At 51.9% G+C, this 20,716-nt stretch overlaps 1 protein-coding gene across 1 annotated transcript in view; it reads right to left on the reverse strand.

Annotated features, from left to right (window-relative positions):
• LOC119966629 (titin-like) overlaps positions 1 to 20,716 on the reverse strand; it is a 159,083-nt gene that overhangs the window by 60,801 nt on the left and 77,566 nt on the right. Inside the window, exons 10-13 of the mRNA XM_038798643.1 lie at positions 13,241 to 13,288; positions 12,482 to 12,553; positions 8,788 to 8,844; positions 5,831 to 5,863 (exon numbers count right to left, since the gene is read on the reverse strand). Coding sequence (XP_038654571.1) covers positions 5,831 to 5,863; positions 8,788 to 8,844; positions 12,482 to 12,553; positions 13,241 to 13,288 — 210 coding nt within the window. The remainder of the gene's footprint in view (positions 1 to 5,830; positions 5,864 to 8,787; positions 8,845 to 12,481; positions 12,554 to 13,240; positions 13,289 to 20,716) is intronic.

Consider the following 20,716-nt stretch of genomic DNA (forward strand, 5'->3'; position numbering starts at 1 on the left):
CCTTGGACACCAGTGGAACATGTGGACGCCGAGCTTTGGTTCTGATGAAGGCCTGTACAACGGAGACTCATGACAGAGACTGATACATAAAATGGCCGAACAGCAAGGATCCTCCATTCTGTTGAGAACCTGTGAGGGGTGATCCAGTGTATTTGGTTTTCTTTGTACATATGAAATGTTGTATCTTTGTGTTTGTACCGATATACTGTACTGAAAAGGTGCTTGTGTTTGTATGACATGGTGCCTTCTCCTTGTTGGTTAATGGTTAACGTGATATACAGACTGTTAAGTAGTTTTTTTTCATCTTTTTGTATAAAGGTACTGTTGACCATTTAATAAACAAAATATCCCTAAGTGCATTTGAGTGGGTCCACGTGCTATGTTCTCAGACGATGATTATTGCATTGATTGAATGAACTGGGATTGTTCTGCCGAGAGTAATGGAGGCTGAAGGGTGACCTGATAGAAGTTTATAAAATTATTACGGGTACAGATAGGGTGAACAGTTGGAGGCTTTTTCCCAGGGTGGAGATGACAATTACAAGGGGGCACAAGTTCAAGGTGAGGGGGGAAAAGTTCAGTGGAGATGTGCGGGGGAAGTTTTTTACACAGAGTGTGGTGGTGGCCTGGAATGCACTGCCCAATTGGATTAGAACATAGAACAGTACAGCACAGAACAGGCCCTTCGGCCCTCGATGTTGTGCCGAGCAATGATCACCCTACTCAAACCCACGTATCCAGCCGATACCCGTAACCCAACAACTCCCCCCCCCCCCTAACCTTACTTTTTAGGACACTAAGGGCAATTTAGCATGGCCAATCCACCTAACCCGCACATCTTTGGACTGTGGGAGGAAACCGGAGCACCCGGAGGAAATCCACACACACACAGGGAGGACGTGCAGACTCCGCACAGACAGTGACCCAGCCGGGAATCGAACCTGGGACCCTGGGACCCTGGAGCTGTGAAGCATTTATGCTAACCACCATGCTACCATGCTGCCACCATGGATTGGATTGGATTTGTTTGTCACATGTACCAAGGTACAGCGAAAAGTATTTATCCGCGAGCTGCTCAACGGATCATTAAATACTTGAAATGAAAAGGAGATTTAAAAATATATATAATAGGGAAAAGATTAGAACGATTGTAAGTTAAGTAAAAAGTGGATCTGTCAGGGAGAACTGGCAGAGGGTCGCCTCATTCCGGCGCCATCTTGTGAAGATGGTTGAGGCAGATACGTTAGCCACCTTAAAGACTTATCTGGATAGGCACATGAACAGACGGGATATAGAAGGATACAGGTGGTTGGTGTAGATAGGGCACGTGATCGGCACAGGCTTGGAGGGCCGAAGGGCCTGTTCCTGTGCTGTATTGTTCTTTGTTCTATACCATTCAGACTTTGAAGCCTGACCACTTTGCCTCACCACTAGAAGCATCAGCACCACAGAGCCAGCAGCCAACAATCAAATACTCAAGAGCTGGGCTTCAGCACTGGAGAGATCCTGAAGACCAAACAGTTAGTGTATTGATCAGGGGGAGGGCATCAGAGCACAATCTCCCTGATGTCCCCAGCAGTGTTTGGGGTCCACTGGCTCCTGAAGCAGACTATATCAAATTTGAGCTGGACCAAATGCACCAAGATGCCTGGGCTGCAGGATTATCCGCCATCGGCAGAATGCCCCAGGTCCAGGGGATAACTGATGGCACGCACAATGCCTTTCACGCACCGGGGCATCAGGGAGTGCCGTTCATTAACAGGAAAGGGTTCCACACCCTGAATGTTTAATGCGTATTTAATGCATGGCGCTCTGATCTCTTTGGGGCCGATTGCTGGCTCTGTGAGACCCCCGCCCTGCCTGAGTGACGGTGTAAACCGCACCCACCCGTTTATTTCTATCCAAGAGGCTCACACTTTGGCGAGAAAACTGGTCTGTGCAGAAAACTGGTCTGTGCAACTGGAGAGTTACATGCCAGTTTTCCGACTGAGCCTGACACTTTGCCAAATTCTGGTAAGATTCCGCCCCACGTTTCTTTGTAAAGAGCTAAAAAGAGACTGTAATTCGATGTTGGATATTTAAAGTTGATGAACATTACAAACAACAAGAGAAACGTAAGTAGTGGGGAACCTGAGCTTCGGGGCTGGACTTCTACAGAGTTCATTCCAAAACTATTTTAAAATTAGGGGTGGGACCCGATCCCAGGAATCCTAACCACTTTTGTAATGTCCCCAATTTCCTGTGGTGCAGGATAAGGGTTCAAATGAATCATTTTAAATCATCCGGGCAGCACGGTAGCACAGTGGTTAGCACAGTTGCTTCACAGCTCCAGAGTCCCAGGTCCGATTCCAGGCTTGGGCGACTGTCTGTGCGGATTCTCCCCTTAGTGACCAAAAAGGTTAGGTTGGGTTCCAGGGATAGGGGTGGGGGTTTCGGGGATAAAGGGGACAGGGTGGAGGTGTGGGGCTTAAGTAGGGTGCTCTTTCCAAGGGCTGGTGCAAACTCGATGGGCTGAATGGCCTCTTACTGTACTGTAAATTCTATGATTCTATGATTCTATCCCAAACGTGCCATTGTTTACCACAGAGTCCGTTGGTATGTGCTTCAAAATGGGTATGAAAGTACGATTCGTTGGCATAGGGCAGTCGTGTGAAACCTGTGACTGGGGGTGGGGCCACATATGGCCTATCTGGGTTCTGAGTGTGGCCCACGAGATATCTTGTTGACCATTGCCCATGCGCAGGGTTGCCACATACTGCTGATTTCTGTCTGTACCGTTTTTTTCTCTTCTGGTACGACTGAAATGATTCATATATAACCCAAGAGCAAGTGAAGTGAGGTGCGTGCTGATTGCTCACAACATTGACTGCGGGAGCCGTGCACTCCTTCTGTGTCCAAAGTGTGAATATTTATTTTGTTTTGACCACTTTAGCTGATGACAACTCTATTACTATGTGAATGATTAACCGTTTTCTATAACTTGTCATGAAATATTCAGCATATTTTAAATGCACTTAATCTTATCCAATCGTGATATTTAGTGAACAAGCCCAAATTCAATCTTGTGGCCCACTGAGATGAAGGGGGGTCATTCATGTGGCCCACTCGCTAGCCTGGATTATCCATCCCTGGCAGAGGATATGGGGGTGGGGTGTACGCAGGGAGGGGGAGGGTGTTGGTGGATGGTTGCGGGTGGATGAGTTGGCTTGAAGCATATGAGGGGATATTGAGCGTGGGTGCAGTGCATGAGGTGGTATAGAATTTGGATGGGGGCCATGGAGGTGACATAGAATACTAGATTCATAGAATCCCTATGGTGCAGAAGGAGGCCATTCGGCCCATCGAGTGTGCACCATGTCTCTGAAAGAACACCCTACCAAGGCCTACTCCCCCTTAACCCCACCGAAATCTTTTGGACGCTCCTTCATCTCAGTGGGCCACAAGATTGTATTTGGGCTTGTTCACTAACCATGACGATTGGACGCTAAGGATCAATTTAACATGGCCAATCCACCTAACCTGCACATCTTTTGACTGTGGGAGGAAACGGGAGCACCCGGAGAAATCCCAATTAGACACGAGGAGAATGTGCAAACTCCACACGGACAGTCACCCGAGGCTGGAATCGAACTCAGGTTCCTGGCAGCACTGCCACCATGCCGCACCGTGGGGGGTAATAGGGTCTGAGAGGTGAGGGCTTTAGAGAGGCTAACATGTCATCAAACCGGCCCACCTCGGCACCTGGCCACTCATGGCTCTCTCTGATCTGCTTCAGGGGGCAATCGACCTTACTCTATTCTGTACCTGCCCCTCGCCCCCCCCCCCCCCCCCCCCCCCCCATCATTGGAACCAAAATTAAGCCTGACAGGGCATTTTCTACCAGGGAGGGCCTGTCGAGTAAAGAAACGTCCCAATTTTAATGGCCTACCTCATTAGTAAACATCTAATGAAATGAAATGAAATGAAAGTCGCTTATTGTCACGAGTAGGCTTCAATGAAGTTACTGTGAAAAGCCCCTAGTCGCCACATTCCGGCGCCTGTCCGGGGAGGCTGGTACGGGAATCGAACCGTGCTGCTGGCCTGCTTGGTCTGCTTTAAAAGCCAGCGATTTAGCTCAGTGAGCTAAACCAGCCCCTAAATCTAGCCGCTTATTAGGAATTTTCTACACTTCAAAATGTTCCCATCAGGACAATATTTGGGTCCTGATCCCACTCATGTCAGCAATATGCCATCCTGCACCATTCTCTCCGAGGCAGCTAATAAATAAAACACCTCCAAGAATGTTGTACAGTAAAGTTGCCATAGTCCCAGATGACCGAAGGCTGCTTTCCCCTTTGAGGAGGGAGAGCTGACTGGTGGCGATTTAACCTGAGGGTCACCACACCCCAGGCAAAGGGCAAGGTTGATGAGGCGGGGGTTTCGTGAAAACCCTCAGTCGACACGGGAATTGAACCCACGCTGCTGGCCTCGCTCTGCATCATGAACCAGCTGTCCAGCCAACTGAGTTAAACTGGATGGCATGTGGACACCACAGGCAGGAGAGCTAATCAGTGCAGTGAGAGGGAATGGCGGAATTCTCACTGGGAATAATATCGGATGCTGAGATGGAGGAGAAGGTACCACAGGACGGAGGTGCATTATGAATACTGTAACTGAGATACAAATTCCAACACTCAGAACGATGGATCCACCTGCGAGGGAAACACTTCCACTTGAAAGCATTAGCATATTTGGATATGCTAAATGAAATCTGACTGATCCGTTAAAGATCACTCTGTGTGATCATTCAATGAGGGGTTGAGCTGCAGACCCCATATGCCGACAACGAAATGGCAGTGCCCTTGGAGAATGGAAGAAAAAAGTCATTCAGCTATTCCACTTGACTTCATCAAGATTTTCCCGACTCCAGCCCTCCCCTTCGCCCCACCCATCCATCACAGCCAAACCCCAACAATGGCATCCAAACCACGGCGGGAAGATTTTGCTCCTGGTCATCTCAGTAGTGTCAATCTGTTTTTGGACCGAATGGAAGTGCTCTGCAAGACACCCAGTCTGTGTTTGGTCTCCCCAGCGTCAATCAGACCACATCATGTTAGTGAATATTGGGCTAGATACTCAAATCCCCAGCCGTGTGTTTCCCAGCATCGCACCGTTTGCTGGTGGCGGGATTCTCTACTCACGCCGCTAGTCAATGGGATTTCCCATTGGAGTCACCCACGCCGCTGGGAAACCCGTGGGCACGGGTGCGCTGCTGGCAGGAAAAGAGAATCACAGTGACTGGAGAATTCCAGTCACAGTATACTGAACTGGAAAATTTTAGGCTTTAAATGCTGAGAAGGGAGGAAATAAAAGAGCAGGTGTTGCGTCACCTGTGCTTGCCTGGGAAGGTAATGGAGGGAACGTTGAGATGAGGAAAGAGTGGGGTCAGGGATGGAGCCATTCCTTCGGAAGGCTAAAGTAGGTGGGTAGGGAAAGATGGGTTCGGTGTTGGCATCAAGCTGTGGACTAAGTGACAGAGGGTGATCCGTTGAATGTGATGTCTGGTGGTTGGAAGGTGAGTGAAAGTGGGACGTGGACATGGTTCTGGGAGAGAGGTAAAGGGTTGAGAGCAGAAGCGTATGAAATGGATCAGACACAGGGGAGATCCAATCAACCACGCTGAAGGGAATCCTTAGCTGAGGGTAAAAGAAGACATCAGAAGTAAGATGTATGGAATAATAGAGTTTAACCTTTTTCCAATAAAAGAAGAACTCTCCAATGCCTTCTCTCACTGCTTCCTGTTAAACAATACCTTCATTATTTTCCAACTATCCGTTGTTCTGGATCTTACCTATTTTTTCATTATACCGATCCCTTGCCTCTTCTGCAAATAGAAAACAAAATATCAGTTAAGCACAAACTACAATATTTTTCTCTTTAATTCCCTGCACCCTTTCCTAACTTTCCTCATTTAAGATTAATCGAACAACAGTTTCTCAGGCAAATTGACATCTTTTTTTTTAATTTAGAGTACCCAATTCTCTTTTTTCCAAATGAAGGGACAAGCTAGTGTGGCCAATTCCACCATCTTTGGGTTGTGGGGATGAGGCCCACACAGACACGGGGAGAATGTGCAAACTCCACACAGACAGTGACCCCGGGCCGGTATCGAACCCGGGTCCTCAGTGCCTTGAGGCAGCAGTGCTAACCACTGCACCGCCGCGCCGCCCCTGCAAATTGACATTCTTAATGAAGAGGTTACATGACTCCATAAAATGTTTCCGAATAGGTTGTGGTGGGAGGGGTGGAGGGTGGGGTGGGGGGGCTGCTGCTGGGGGGCCATTGTAGAGTTAGATTGGGCAGCCCCTGAAACAGCCACAGAATCACAAGGCATGATTAACTTGCAGCCTCTTCAGGCAGCGGGCAAACTTTGTCCTGCCTGCTTATTACAATGATTTCTGTAAACAGCCAGCGGTAGTCATTCTGTTAAGTGGCTGTAAGTATCAGCAGCAGGCCCAACATCATTAGTAACTCACTCAACTTAAAACTAACTTCCACTATTTAAGCTATCCTGCATTTCCTAAAAGGGGAGGTGCGCAGTGTAGCTGATGCAGATGCCGGGATGTCTTCTGCAGTTCATTTTGATCTGGGAACAAATTGTAAAATAGCAGATTAAGGGAGATTAAGAGAGTACATCCATATTTTTGGACACTGTAATCAAGCTCTTGGAGTAAGAGAGGGGGAGAGTTGTCCTGTAAACTCAGTCGGAAGGAAATGACAAAAATAGACTGGGAGTGAGAGCTGTGTAAGCCAATCCAAGCAGTGTCACAGGACGTTCAATCACCTAATGTAGTCAAGGTGAGTGAATGCATCCTCAACTGCACCACTGGCCATAGAGATTGCTCAAATCAGAACACCCCCATCATTCACCCACTGACAATCCATCATCTAACATTCAAATGCTTCACACACTTAGCACAGTCACAGGCCTCATACCCACATCTCTCAGATTGCACACACTTCAACTATTCAATATTGACACCAATATGAAATGAACTGAAAATCGCTTATTATCACGAGTAGGCTTTAATAAAGTTACTGTGAAAAGCCCCTAATCGCCACATTCCGGCGCCTGTCCGGGGAGGCTGGTACGGGAATCAAACTGTTCTGCTGGCCTGCTTGGTCTGCTTTAAAAGCCAGCGATTTAGCCCAGTGAGCTAAACCAGCCCCAAACATATTTGGGAGATAGATCACTTGGTTGCATGGTGTACTGAAAACAACCTCTCTCTAAATGTCAGAAAGACCAAGGAATCGATCATCGACTTCAGAAAGCATAGCACACCACACGCTCCCGTCTGCACCAATGGCTCCGAAGTGGAGATTATCATAGATTATCATAGAATTTACAGTGCAGAAGGAGACCATTCGGCCCATCGAGTCTGCACCAGCTCTTGGAAAGAACACCCTACCCGAGGTCAATACCTCCACCCCATTACCCAGTAACCCCACCCAACATTAAGTGCAATTTTGGACACTAAGGGCAATTTATCATGGCCAGTCCACCTAACCTGCACATCTTTGGACTGTGGGAGGAAACCGGAGCACCCGGAGGAAACCCACGCACACACGGGGAGGATGTGCAGACTCCGCACAGACAGTGACACAAGCCGGAATCGAACCTGGAGCTGTGAAGCAATTGTGCTCTCCACAATGCTACCGTGCTGCCCAGATGGTCGATAGCTTTAAGTTCCTGTGGGTCACCATCACCAACAGCCTACCCTGGTCCACTCACGTTGATGCAGCAGTCAAGAAAGCCCAACAATGTCTCTACTTCCTACGGAAGCTATAGAAATTTGGCATGTCTGCATCGGCTCTCACCAACTTCTACAGGTGTGCGACAGAGAACATAATATCCGGCTGCATCACAGCCTGGTATGGCAACTGCTCGGTCCAAGATCGCAAGAAACTGCAGAGTGTGGTGAACTCAGCCCAACGCATCACACAAGCTTGCCACCCTCCCATTGATTCTGTCTACACCTCCCGCTGCCTCAGGAAGGCAGGCAGCATTGTCAGAGACCCCTCCCACCCAGGCTTTGCCCTCTCCCAGACCCTACCATTAGGCAGAAGATACAGAAGTCTGAAGATCCGCATATCCAGACATAGGTACAGCTTCCTCCCCACAGCTACAAGCTCCTCAAAGACTCCCCCTCGGACTGATCTGTTCCTTGTAAAAACACTATTCACAACACCCTATACTGCTCTTGCTCATGTATTTGCTTTGTTTGGCCCCTTGTTCTGCACTATAACCAATTACTGTTTGTCGCTGTACCATTTGTCAATGTTCTCTGTTGATTATTCTTTTTGTCTACTATGTATGTACTGTGTTTTGGCCACAGAAAAATACATTTCACTGTATTTTGGTACATGTGACAATAAATCAAATCAATCAATCAATCAATAAACGCTTGCCATTCTCTGCAGAGAAGGTAAGGTACAACCAGATATAGCAGTGACTAACTGAAGGGGAACGGGCATGACAACAAGTTCTTACGTCCATGGAGGAGTCAGTGACAGCCATCGAGAAGAGTAATTGTAAGGGTGTGATTTTGACAGGGCTGAAACCATTGACTGTATCCTGAAACCGAAATCTTCTTTCGGGCCGGAAAGTGGAGCTGAGTCCACAAAAGATCAGCCATGATCTCATTGAATGGCGGAGCAGGCTCGAAGGGCCAGATGGCCTACTCCTGCTCCTAGTTCTTATGTTCTTATTATCTTTCAATTAAACATTTTTTTACTTTCAGAACTTACGTGACAGATATGGCCCTTGTTGGTATTCCGGAGGAATGACAAAAGGAGCTATTACCTCTGTTAATAAACAAAAAAACATCAGTACAGTATATATTGAACTCTGGTGGACAAGAACATGAACAACTTGTCTTTCTAAAGCACCTGTAAACATAGAGAAACATTCCAAGACATTTCACAAGAGCATTATCAAACACAACTTGACACTTAATGGTGTAAAGGAAATACGAGAACAAGTGAACAAAAAACTTGGTCAAATATTGGAAGCAGCAATGTTTAAAATGAGAGAAAGGGAGAGAGAATAAGCAATGGAATTCTTACACTCAATGATCGTTACCAAAAGGTGGAATAATAAAAATTGCAAATGGACAAGAGATGAAAATTGAATAAGCGCAGAGAACTTAGAGCATTATAGGACTGAAAGATTGTAGAGATAGGGTACGCAATTCTCTGGCCGTGTTGCGCTCGAGTGAGAGGACAATGGGGCTTCCCAGCAGCCTCCGCACCTCACGAGGTTCACCGAAGGCCTGCGAGGTGTTGGATTTAGAACTCTGCCCAAAAGGGGTGGTACCAAACAACGCTCTCAGAAGTAGGTCATAAACCTACTTAAGGCCTACCTGGGATACAACGGCATCCCTCGATTCTCCATCATCCCCAGCGACGCTGCAGTCGGACGCCGATCAGTGCTGGGCTACACAAACATGGACCAGGTCGAACGGCACCCATTCGCAAGCCATGGGAGGCATGTGGATGGTCACCTCTGGCACTGCCAAGATGCCCATGTGGCATTGCCAAGTTTTCTGGAGCACTGCCTCGTGCAGAGGTGCCAGTGCAAGGGTGCCTGGGTACCAGGGAGGCACTGCCAAGGGTAAAGGCCAGAGAGGGGCCATATCCATGGAAGGAGGGTGGAAAGGAGGCTTTAAGGGTGGGAGAGTGCAGGACAGGCAAGTAGAGGCCTACGGGAGATTTTTGGGGGTAACAGGTCGCGGTCCTGAAAGGGAGGGAGTGCTGTAAGGGAGCTTGGGGGGACTTGAAGAGGGGGGGCAGAGGCCCCATAGCCCATCCCCTGTTGACAAGTAGGGACATCCTCTCCCCCACCCTCTTCACGGGTATTGCTGGGTCACAACCCCCATATCAGAGAGAAGCATAACAGAGAGACCCCATAACAGGAAACCCCGTAACAAAGAACTCCCATATCAGAGACCCCTATATCAGAGACCCCAAAACAGACAACTCTCCCATATCAGAGAACCCCCATAATAGAGGCCCTCCATATCAGACTCTCCTCATATCAGAGAGCCCAAAACAGAGAATCCTCCCATATCAGAAACCTCCCATTACAGATAATCCCCATATATGAGAGAACCCATAACGTCAAACCCATGCCCCCATTTCAGATACTTCCCATAACAGAGAGCACCATTTCAGAGACCGCTTCCTGAAGCTAAATAGCAATACAGACAGAAACATTGAAAAATCTCTGCATTTTCACTCATCTGTCCCTTACACCTGCTGCCTCAAACAAATGTCTAGAAAACAGCAGCTATTAGAAAGTCAAAATGCATCACAAGGTTTTAAACCTGCTTGGGTTCTTGATCTGCAACGCTTATAATCACTTTCAAAGATAAATAGCTTTTAGGAGGCTGCAATTGACAGGGAAATAGCTTCCAGACAGCCGAATGTCTAAATTGTTTATTTTCACTTCCCTTCACACTTGAATGCATCTCAAGTAGCCTGCTGTGAACCTAAACCAATGTTTAGAAACATCTAGGAGTTAAGTGCATTCACTTCCTGTTCTTTTCAGCAGAAAGGTCTTCACTGCTTTTGATGTGACCAGGAGCTGGCAATCATAACTAGATGTTTATAAACATTGTGGGGGGGGGGGGGTCTCTGATGGGGATCTCTGATATGGCAGGGTTCTCTGATATGGCAAGTTCTTTGTTAGGGGGGGCTGGATTTGCGTTGTGGGGAAGAGGGGCTCTCCAATGGACTTTAGAGCACCCACCTTAAATAGGGAGGCACCTACCCCTTGGCCCACCATGAGGCCCACCACGTCAGGGCCACGCTCGTAAATATTTTCACTAATCCACGGCGGTGTGAATTCCCACCTGGAGGGCCGAAGCATCACAGAGACATGGAGAATCTGCCATACAGCCAATTAATAGGATGCAAATTTGTTCAAAGTACCCATTTGCACCCTCCAACTATCATGTGGTGCGAACCTCGGTGCTGTTGCCATCTTTATTATCATAAATTTATAAATTTTGCACCTTCATTTACCGTGAGCACAAACAGTGACAAGATTCAAAGTCCCACCAGAGCTGACAAATATGAGAATCTTGAAGGCGAAGTCTTGTTCTACAATCCCCTCCCCCACTGCTGCCAGAGACAAGAGACATAATGAGGTTTCTCCGTTTTCAGTACTATGTCCCCATGCCATCGTGAAAACTGTGATCTTTTATGGCAGGAAAACTGGCATCAAAAGGCCACAGATTCACAGCCTTGCAGGGGGCTACCAGGCAGCTGCCGTGGAACTTGCAGCTCCAGCTGCCGATACAGCCCCCCTGCACTTCCGGGTCAGAGGCCATGCATGCGCACGACAGCAGCCTCCAGTGGCCACGCCGTGCTCCATGGCGGACCCAGACTGCAGACCTGGACCGAGGAAATAGCGCCCCCGATCGGCCGCGTGCCCGACTCGGTCCGCCCACACAAAAAAAGCCCAGTCCCGAATCAGGCCCCCCCCCCCGCCCTCTGATCGGCCCTCCCCCGACTGTGGCAGCCGCGGACTAAGTCCGCAGCCGCTTCGCAAGTTTCCCGAACGACAAGACCCTTTAATAGGACCCTTTAATACTCCATCGCATCGGGGATTCGGCCGGTCGGGGATGGAGAATAGCGGGGCAGGCCTCAGGCAATGGTCTTAGGTGGTGGATACTCGGCGAGTACGCCGCTTTACGGGAGGCGAAGAATCGCGGAACTGGCGCTGGCTCCAATTTCATGCGTGAAACTGGATTCTCCACCTTGGCGCCGAATGCGATTTCGACATCGGGGTGCGGAGAATCCAGCCCATGAACTGAGAAATATTTCTGGAGAATTGTGCACTGGAGAAGCAGGAGGAGGCCATCCGGCCCTTTCAGTGGGGCGCTAAAGTGGGGTTCTGAGGGAAGGGCCCTTACCAGCGACTACGGTGAGGGGGGGCATGCCCTGCCAGCGATCTGGGGGGGTGGGGGGGGGGGGTGGCGCTGCAGCAGCTATTTGAGATCGGAGCGCCCTTTGAAAAGGGCACTCTGATTTCAGAGGCATGGGACCTAGAAAATTCACTGTCCGATCCCGGATCTCTCTGCCGGCGTCGGATTAGAGGGACCACTGTCCATGATTTTCCCACCAGAAATCCATGCTGGCTCTTCCTAATCAACCAACATTTTTCCACATGGCTACCAAATCTATTCTGCTGCCAAGAATGGTGGCAAAATGCAACCAACAGGCATATTAACTGAGAATCATCCTGCAGTGTGTTGATTTCTTACTCCGGCAATCTGCTGGAAGCAGAGTACACTGGAATTCTAAAGCTGCTGTGTGCAAACAACATATTTGTTCAGGATTTCATCGATTTTATTTACATGACCAACTATCTAATCCTTATCATTTGAAAAGTGTGTTCCAACTTCCAGACAATTAAAGAAGCAGTTTCAGGACTTACGCTCGGGTTTTAATGGACATGGAAGTCCTGGCGGATGTGGTATTGACAATGGTCCTGGTGGTCGTACTGGTGCTGTTAATTAAATAAAGGATGGATACACTTAGTTCAAACCCAGAGCATCAACAATAATCTCTGATAATTCTCGACTGGCGAATCAGCATTGAAAGCACAGATGCAGGAATGATCCTGGCCTATGAACAACGTAAAGGAAATTCACAACCTGTCAATTACCCTCATCTGCCAAGCGGGAAATTGACACAATCAAATTCCAACCACATTTTGAAACAGGCTGTGGATCCAATTGTGGCAGTTTCTCTTTGGTTGGTCTGGTTGTCAAGTCAGTCAAAAACAAAAATGAAACCTGGATCATGCATTTCTGGCCATACATGTTCAGTTTGGTCTCTGAATGATCTTCACAGCTCTGGTGGCAGTATCAGGTCAGGTCATAGCCGAATGGCGACAAGTGATCAAATGGTCTTGATCATCTGCATTCAGTGCATTTCCTCTATGCTGCTGATCTTTGTTCATTTTGAACATGAACACTGCACCCACCATCCCCCACGTCCCCCCCCCCCCCCCAACTACCACCCCCCCACCCACATTGGTGTGAATAGGCACCGTATGGGGGAGCAGTGTCTCATTCTTTCCTTGGTATACGCAGATCAGTTAGTTACTCACTCGCCGTCGAATCATTACGTTTTGGGTAGGATGCCCCCTCATATCCCAGCATTAAAGGAATTCTGCAGTTTTGAAACTTACTTCTCACTGGCCTAATTGGCATCCGTCTAGTTGGCTTTCGAGGATATCCTGTTAGTAGAATTAGAGCAAATGCATTTAGCTTAAAAATAGTACATCAAAAAATCTTTTTACGACAATTTTGATTGGCAAACCGTCAGTGAAAGTTCAGATAGTGGAACAGAACAAATGATTCTGACAGATGTCATAGATAAAAGAAATAAAGAACATTTGTCGGGATTCTCCGACCCCCCCGCCGGGTCGGAGCATCGCCGGGGGCCGGCGTCCATCCCGTCCCCGCCGTGTCCTGAAGTCTCCGGCAATCAGAGATTTGGAGGTGGTGGGAATTGCGCTGTGCCTGTCAGCGGGCCCCCCCCCCCCCCCCCCGGTGATTCTCCGGCCCGCAATGGGCCGAAGTCCCGCCGCTGTGATGCTGGTCCCGCCGGCGTGGATCAATTCACCTACCTTACCGGCAGGACCAGGCAGCGCGGGCGGGCTGCGGAGTCCTGGGGGGGGGGGGCGTGGGGCGGGGCGATCTGGCCCCGGGGGGTGCCCCCACGGTGGCCTGGTCCGCGATTAGGGCCCACCGATCGGCAGGCGGGCCTGTGCCGTGGGGGCACTCTTTTCCTTCCGTGTTCACCATAGTCTTCACGATGGTGGACGCAGAAGTGACCCCCTCCCCTGCGCATGCGCGGGGATGATGTCAGCAGCTGCTGATGCTCCGGCGCATGCGCGGACTTTCGCCGGCCAGCTAAGTCCCTTCGACCCCGGCTGGTGTGACGCCAAAGGCCTTTCCCGCCGGTGGCGGGGCGCCAACCACTCTGGTGTGGGCCTCGCCCCTCAATGTTAGGGCTTTGGGGCGGCCCGACGCCAGAGTGGTTCACGCCACTCTATCCCACTGGGACCCCCCGCCCCGCCAGGAAGGGGAGAATCCCGCCCCATTGAGTCAGATTCATGGAAGAATGTCAGAAACGTTACATGCAGAAGGAGGCCATTCAGCCCATTGCATCTGCACTGGCTCTCTTATCCCTGTAACCTGGCACATTCTCTCTTTTCAGATAGCAATCCTATTCCCTTTGAATACCTGCGTTCACCACCCTCTCAGGAGTTCTGTTCCAGACACCAACCATGTCTGGGTGAAAAGACCCAGAATTGTTATGGCACAAAAGTAGGCCATTTGACACACTGTATCAGCACCCACTCTCCAAACAAGCATCGCGGCTATGTGCCGTACCCCGTCTTGACTCAATTGAACCTGCCTCCATTTGCAGGCAGTGCTTTCCTCACATAGCATTTGCAAATCACCTTAATTCTGTGCTCTCCTGTTCTTGTTCCCTTTACGGGAGGGAACAGTTTCTCCCTATCTACTCTGTCAAGCCCAATCATGTTCTTGAACATCTCTATCAAATCCCCTCTTAACCTTCTTGTCTCCAAGGAGAACGTGTCTCAAACTCTCCAATCTATCCTCATAATTGAAGTTTCACATTCTGGGATTTCCTGCGCTCTTTCAAATACATCCACATCTGTCCAATAGTGTGCCACCCAGAACTGTACACAATATTCCAGATGAGGTCTAACTAGTGTCTTGTATAAGTTCAGCATAACCTGCTTACTCTTGTGCTCTATGCCTCTATTAATAAAGCCCAGAATACTATCTGCTTTATTAACTGTTCTCTCCACCTGTCCTGCCACCATTAATGATTTATGCACGTTTACACCCAGGTCCCACTGCTCCTGCATCACTTTTAGAATTTTACCCCTTATTTTATATTGCCTCTCCCATGTTCTTCTTTCTAAAATGCATCACCTCACACTTCTCCACATTGAACTACATCTGCCACCTATCTGCCCTCTCCACCAACTTGTCCTTTTCATGTTCAACACTGCCCATTTCAGTTTACAATACTTACAAGTTTTGTGTCATCTGTAAACTTGTTCGCTGTGCACCAACATCCAAAAGGCGCGGGCGAGCACAGAATCTGTCGGCCATGATGTCGGAGTCCAGGAGAGCTGCACCTCGTTTTGTGGAGGCCGATGTCGAGACTCTGCTCGATGCTGTCGAGCAGAGGAGGGGCATCCTCCGCCCGCGGAGAGGGCATCGCTAACCTGCCAGCGTGGTACACCAGACCTGGCGTGAGGTGGCTGCTGCCGTCAGTGCTGTGGGGCAGACCCCTCGCTCTGCACAGCAGTGCCGGAAAAAGCTACACGACCTCACCAGGGCTGCCAGGGTAAGTGCCAAGAAGGTGCCCACTGGTCACAACCATCCCTCACCCCCCCCCCCCCTTTACTTAATCACCCACCTCCCCCCCCTAGCACGGGGGGTGGAGGGGGATTGGGCCAGAGTTATTTGAGGATGGTTCACAAAGTTGTCACAGACCCAGCGCTCTGGCCCCGAGGAGAGATGCAATCGTCTTATGACAACTTGACCCCCAAACTGTGCCAGTATCTGAACGGACTGCTGATACCTGCCGTATTGTAATGATCTACCTATGTACCCTCCCCCAACAGGCCAAGTCCGCTCACAACAACCGTGAGCGGCACAAGACTGGAGGGGGTTCGCCCAACCTGCACCCCTTCACCACCTTTGAGCAGAGGGCACTGGAACTTGTTGGGGGGTCTGCCACCCGGGAGATCGCGCTATGCAAGGTTGGCGGATCTGCAGCAAGTGAGACAACCCTCCTTGACAAACACCCACCCCTCCCCCATCCTCTGTCCCTTCACACACCCTGCCCACTGGGATACCTCCCCCATCCTCTGTCCCTTCACACACCCTGCCCACTGGGACACCTCCCCCATCCTCTGTCCCTTCACACACCCTGCCCACTGCGACACCTCCCCCATCCTCTGTCCCTTCACACACCCTGCCCACTGGGACACCTCCCCCATCCTCTGTCCCTTCACACACCCTGCCCACTGGGATACTTCCCCCATCCTCCGTCCCTTCACACGCTGCCCACTGGGACCGTCCAGCGGCCTGCCGAGCAAATCTAAATAACCCGTCTCATTCTCTTCCCTAGGACGTGATGCCGAACGACCAGGGCCGTCTGGCTGCAGACGGACACAGGCATCTGCCCCCACCTCACCCGGGGCCGCACGACAGAGGGTGCCCGATCAGCGGGGAGCCCCATCCTCCCCAACCCAATCTGCGGATCAGGACGCCCAGAGGGTGGCGAGAACACAATCCCCGGAAATGGCCAGGGGTAACCCTTCGGACTCTGAGCGGCCCCACACCATTGAGGAGGGGCTAAATTGCGAAAACATCGGGCTTGCGGCACTGCTATGTCCCACACCATCCACCATCCCAGAGACACTCACCCCGGCTGGCCTATTTAGTGATGAGGCTCCTGGGTCACAGTCTGGTTTGCACATCACAGCTGAGCAGGTACAGCAGGTGGAGGGCGGAGCAACCGAAGGCCCGGACTCGCGGAGGCCAGACCAGGCCCAGCATGCAGCTGGCTCCCAGACGTTTTTGGAGTTCCTGGAGTTTCTCAACCCACCCGCACAGCCGATGCCTCAAGAAACCCAGGGAAACAACGACGGGATGAGGGCTGTCTTCCAGACTCTGCAGACGCTGTTAGAGGAGTCGAACCGCGTCCACGAGCAGGGAGTGGTGCCGCTCTTGGCAGAGACCCAGGCCGACACCGCACGGATGGCATCCGCGGTGGAGGCAATGGGTCAGGTGATGCAAGGCATTGGGGTTCATATGCAAGCGTCATCCTCGGCCCTGGACAGGGTTGCCCTCTCACAGGCAGCAATGTGCCAGAGGCAAAACGACATTGCCGGCGCCCTGCAGGCCTTGGCCCAGTCTCACCAGGTCATTGGCCAGTCGCAGCAGTCAGTTGCCGAGAGCATCAACCGCCTGATACATGTGCTGGATGGCGTCGTGCACTCACAGGTTGAGATCGCACAGTCCCTGGCGGGAATGTCTAACTCCCTGGACTCCGTCTCTGCAAACCTTCGGATCCTGGTGGATACCGTTTCAGGCCTCCAGGACTGGCAGCGCCAGGTGTCGGTGGTGCGACGGGGCACCTCCCCGCTCGCACCTCTGTCCCAAAGTGAGGCCTGGGGGCCACCAGGCTCTCCGAGGGAGGAGGAGGTTTCGGGGCCCGTCCCATTAAGTCCATCACGGGACGTCCCGGAATTCTCGGCCTCCCCCCGTCCCATCCCTGGTGCATCGGCTGGGCAGCAGGCAGAGCAGGATGGCACAATATCACCCGAGACGCCCGCAGAGCAGCCTGGCCCATCAAGGCCTGGTCGCCCCAGGAAACGCTTGGCCAAGGAGAAACGAGTCGAAGGGGGCGATTCGCAGCAGTCCTCCTCCACTCCTGCTGTATCATCTGGGGAGTCACTTAGATGTAGTGGAAGGGCCCGTAAGGCAACTAAGATAGACACTGAGTAAGTTGGCACGGGTGAAGGGCACAGTTTAGTTGTAGGGGCTAGGGCACCTGTAAATAATTGTTAACATTAAACGCACTGTTCCACCTTACTTGTAATACCGTGTGATTGTTCCACAGCCACAGGATTTGTGATGGTGACCGAGTGTCGCTGGGGTTGACGAGTGGTAAAACTTCGGTGCCGGGTGTGCAGTCCCTGCCCCTACCCCCCCCCCCCCCCCCAACCCCTCCCACAGCTAGCCCACGCGGGCACGTGATGGAGTGTCCGTGACGATCTCAGCGGACACCAAGGTGGATGGTTCAGCTATTGCCATGGGTCAGACTCTCTCTAACGATTCTGAGCTCACAGCTCATCGCAGAGCGGGCTGTAATCATTCCACATGGCACTGATCACACCCGCTGACACAGCCATCAATGTTGTGCCATACCGTCTGTACCCAGTGGTAAGGGTGATGTCGAAGTGGAGCAGGGTACACTGAGAGGGGGTGGGGGGGGTTGTGGTGGTGGCAGTTGTGTGTTGACCCTCTGCACGACTAGCGATGCAGGTGGTGGTTTGGTGTTCAGCGGGGACGTCACATGCGATGCGTGAACCGTGCTGCCACCAAGGCGTCGCGTGCCCGCCGTCCTCGCCGGGTCTGTCGTGCCGCCTCCTGGACATCACCAGCACCTGGGTCGTGTCTGCGTGCTGCGCCCACCACTCCACCAGCCTCCTCCTCCTCCTCCTCCTCCTCCCTCTCCTCCTCCTCCTCCTCCTCTGTGCTGGCACCACTGCCACTGGCTTCTCCCTCCGCCTCCTGCAGCAGGTCATCTCCCCTCTGCATTGCGATGTTGTGCAGCGCACAGCAGACCACTACAATGCGAGCGACCTTGTCGGCCTGGTACTGCAGGGCCCCTCCGGAGCGGTCCAGGCACCTGAATCTCATCTTCAGGAGGCCAAGGCAGCACTCCACCACACCCCTGGTTGCTGCATGGGCCTCGTTGTATCGTGTTTCCGCATTGGTCTGAGGCCTCCGTATAGGCGTCATCAGCCAAGACCTCAGCGGATAACCCCTGTCGCCTAGCAACCAGCCCCTCAGCCGGGGGGGACGTCCCTCAAACATCGCAGGGATGAACGACTGCGCCAGTATGTAGGAGTCATGCACACTCCCTGGGAACCTTGCACAGACGTTCATGATCCTCATGTGGGGGTCGCATACCACCTGGATATTCATGGAGTATGTCCCCCTTCTGTTTGTGAACACATCCCTGTCCCCTGCAGGCGGGCGCATGGGGATGTGAACACAATCGATTGCCCCCTGCACCCTTGGTATCCCGGCCACGCTGGCAAATCCACAAACTCGTGAGTCTTGACTTGCTTGGTCCTCGGGAAAGGTGATGTAGCGGTCCGCGATGGCATAGAGGGCGTCGGTCACATCCCGGATACACCTGTGGACCGATGACTGGGAGATCCCGGAGAGGTCCCCGCTCGGAGACTGGAAGGAGCCGGTAGCATAGAAGTTAAGAGCGACCGTCACCTTGATGGCAACCGGGATCGCGTGTCCTCCCCCCGTTCCACGTGGGGCGAGGTGCGCCACGAGGTGACAGATATGTATCACGGTCCGCCTACTCAGTCGGAGTTTCCTCCTGCAGATGATGTCCGTCATTGTTAGGAAAGAGACCCGGACACGGTACACCCTCGGCCTTGGTCGTCGCCTCTGGCGCCGTGGCTGCACCCTCACTCTCTCCTCTTCCTCTTCCTCCTCCTCCTCCTCCTCATGCTGCTCGACGACTGGCAACTCCTCGGCCCTTCCCTCTGCTGCTGCAGCTGGCCCTGCATCCACTGCGGGTTGTGGGTGTGGATGCTGCTGCATCGCCAAATGCAGTACAGCGGCCCCAACCACTGCGCAGAACATAGGCGTTCTGTTCACAGACATTGTGCTAACCTACAGAAGGGTGGTGGGGGCAGAGAAACGGGACATGTTAGACGGAGGTTAGTCGACACCTCGGCAGCCGCCAGCCACGGGATACCTGTGTGTCCCGGTGGCCTGGTCGCGCTGCTCACACGCGGGCAGCCTAACCCCTGGTCACTTTCTGCATCCAACGGGCAGTTAACTACGTCCTCTTCACCGGCGCGTCAGTGGCCTGTGTCCGTAAGCCACAGGGTAACCAGCAGCCGTGTAATCGTGACCGGCACGCCATGGCATGGTGGCAGACATTTTGTTACGGGGTTGGACGGGTCACTCGCTCACTCTCTCCCTACCCCCCCCACTCCCACTCCCCCCCCCCGTCTCCCCCACTCCCCCCCCCCGTCTCCCCCACTCCCCCCCGTCTCCCCCACTCCCCCCCGTCTCCCCCACTGCCCCCTCCGTCTCCCCCACTGCCCCCGCTCTGGACCCAACTCCCGTTCTCAGGGATGCCTTCTCCGTTGTGGCCAGACTCGAGCGGTGCGCTGAGCGGTGGGATGAGCGGTGGGCTGAGCGGTGCGCTGAGCGGTGCGCTGAGCGGTGCGCTCACCTCCTCCAAGCTGTCGTCAGCCAGCACGACTGGTTGACGAACTTAAATAGCAGGTGTGTTTCACGCCGTGCAAACAGGGCGCGATGACGTCGGGACTTCGGCCCATCCGGGACGGTGAATAGCGGGGGGGGGGGCTATTAGTGGCGAATCTGGTCGTGTCGGGGGCGTGAAGGAGGCGTTTGTCGGGAATGGCGACTCCGAGATTTTGCGGAGTTCAGAGAATAGCGGGAGGGCGTCGGAACAGCGTCGCCGTAAACATTTACGACCCCCGCTATTCTCCGCACTGTCGTGAGTGCGGAGAATCGCGCCCCCGATATTTCAAGTGCTCATCGAAGTACTTTTAAAAGATTGTGAGGTTTCCTGCCTCACCGCCCCTCCTTTCAGCGCATTTCACATTCCCAACACAATGAATACATTTTTCCTCAAATCCCCTCTAAACTTCCCGCCTTTCACCTTAAAATTACGCTCTCTCGCTATTGAACCTTCAACTAAGAGAAAGAGCTGCTTTCAATCCACCCTATCCATGCCCCTCATAATCATATATACTTCAATCAGGTACCCTCTCAGCCTTCTCTGCTCCAAGGAAAACAATCCGAGCTTATCCAGTCTCTCT

The sequence above is a fragment of the Scyliorhinus canicula genome, chromosome 5, assembly GCF_902713615.1.
Source record: "Scyliorhinus canicula chromosome 5, sScyCan1.1, whole genome shotgun sequence".
NCBI lineage: Eukaryota > Metazoa > Chordata > Chondrichthyes > Carcharhiniformes > Scyliorhinidae > Scyliorhinus > Scyliorhinus canicula.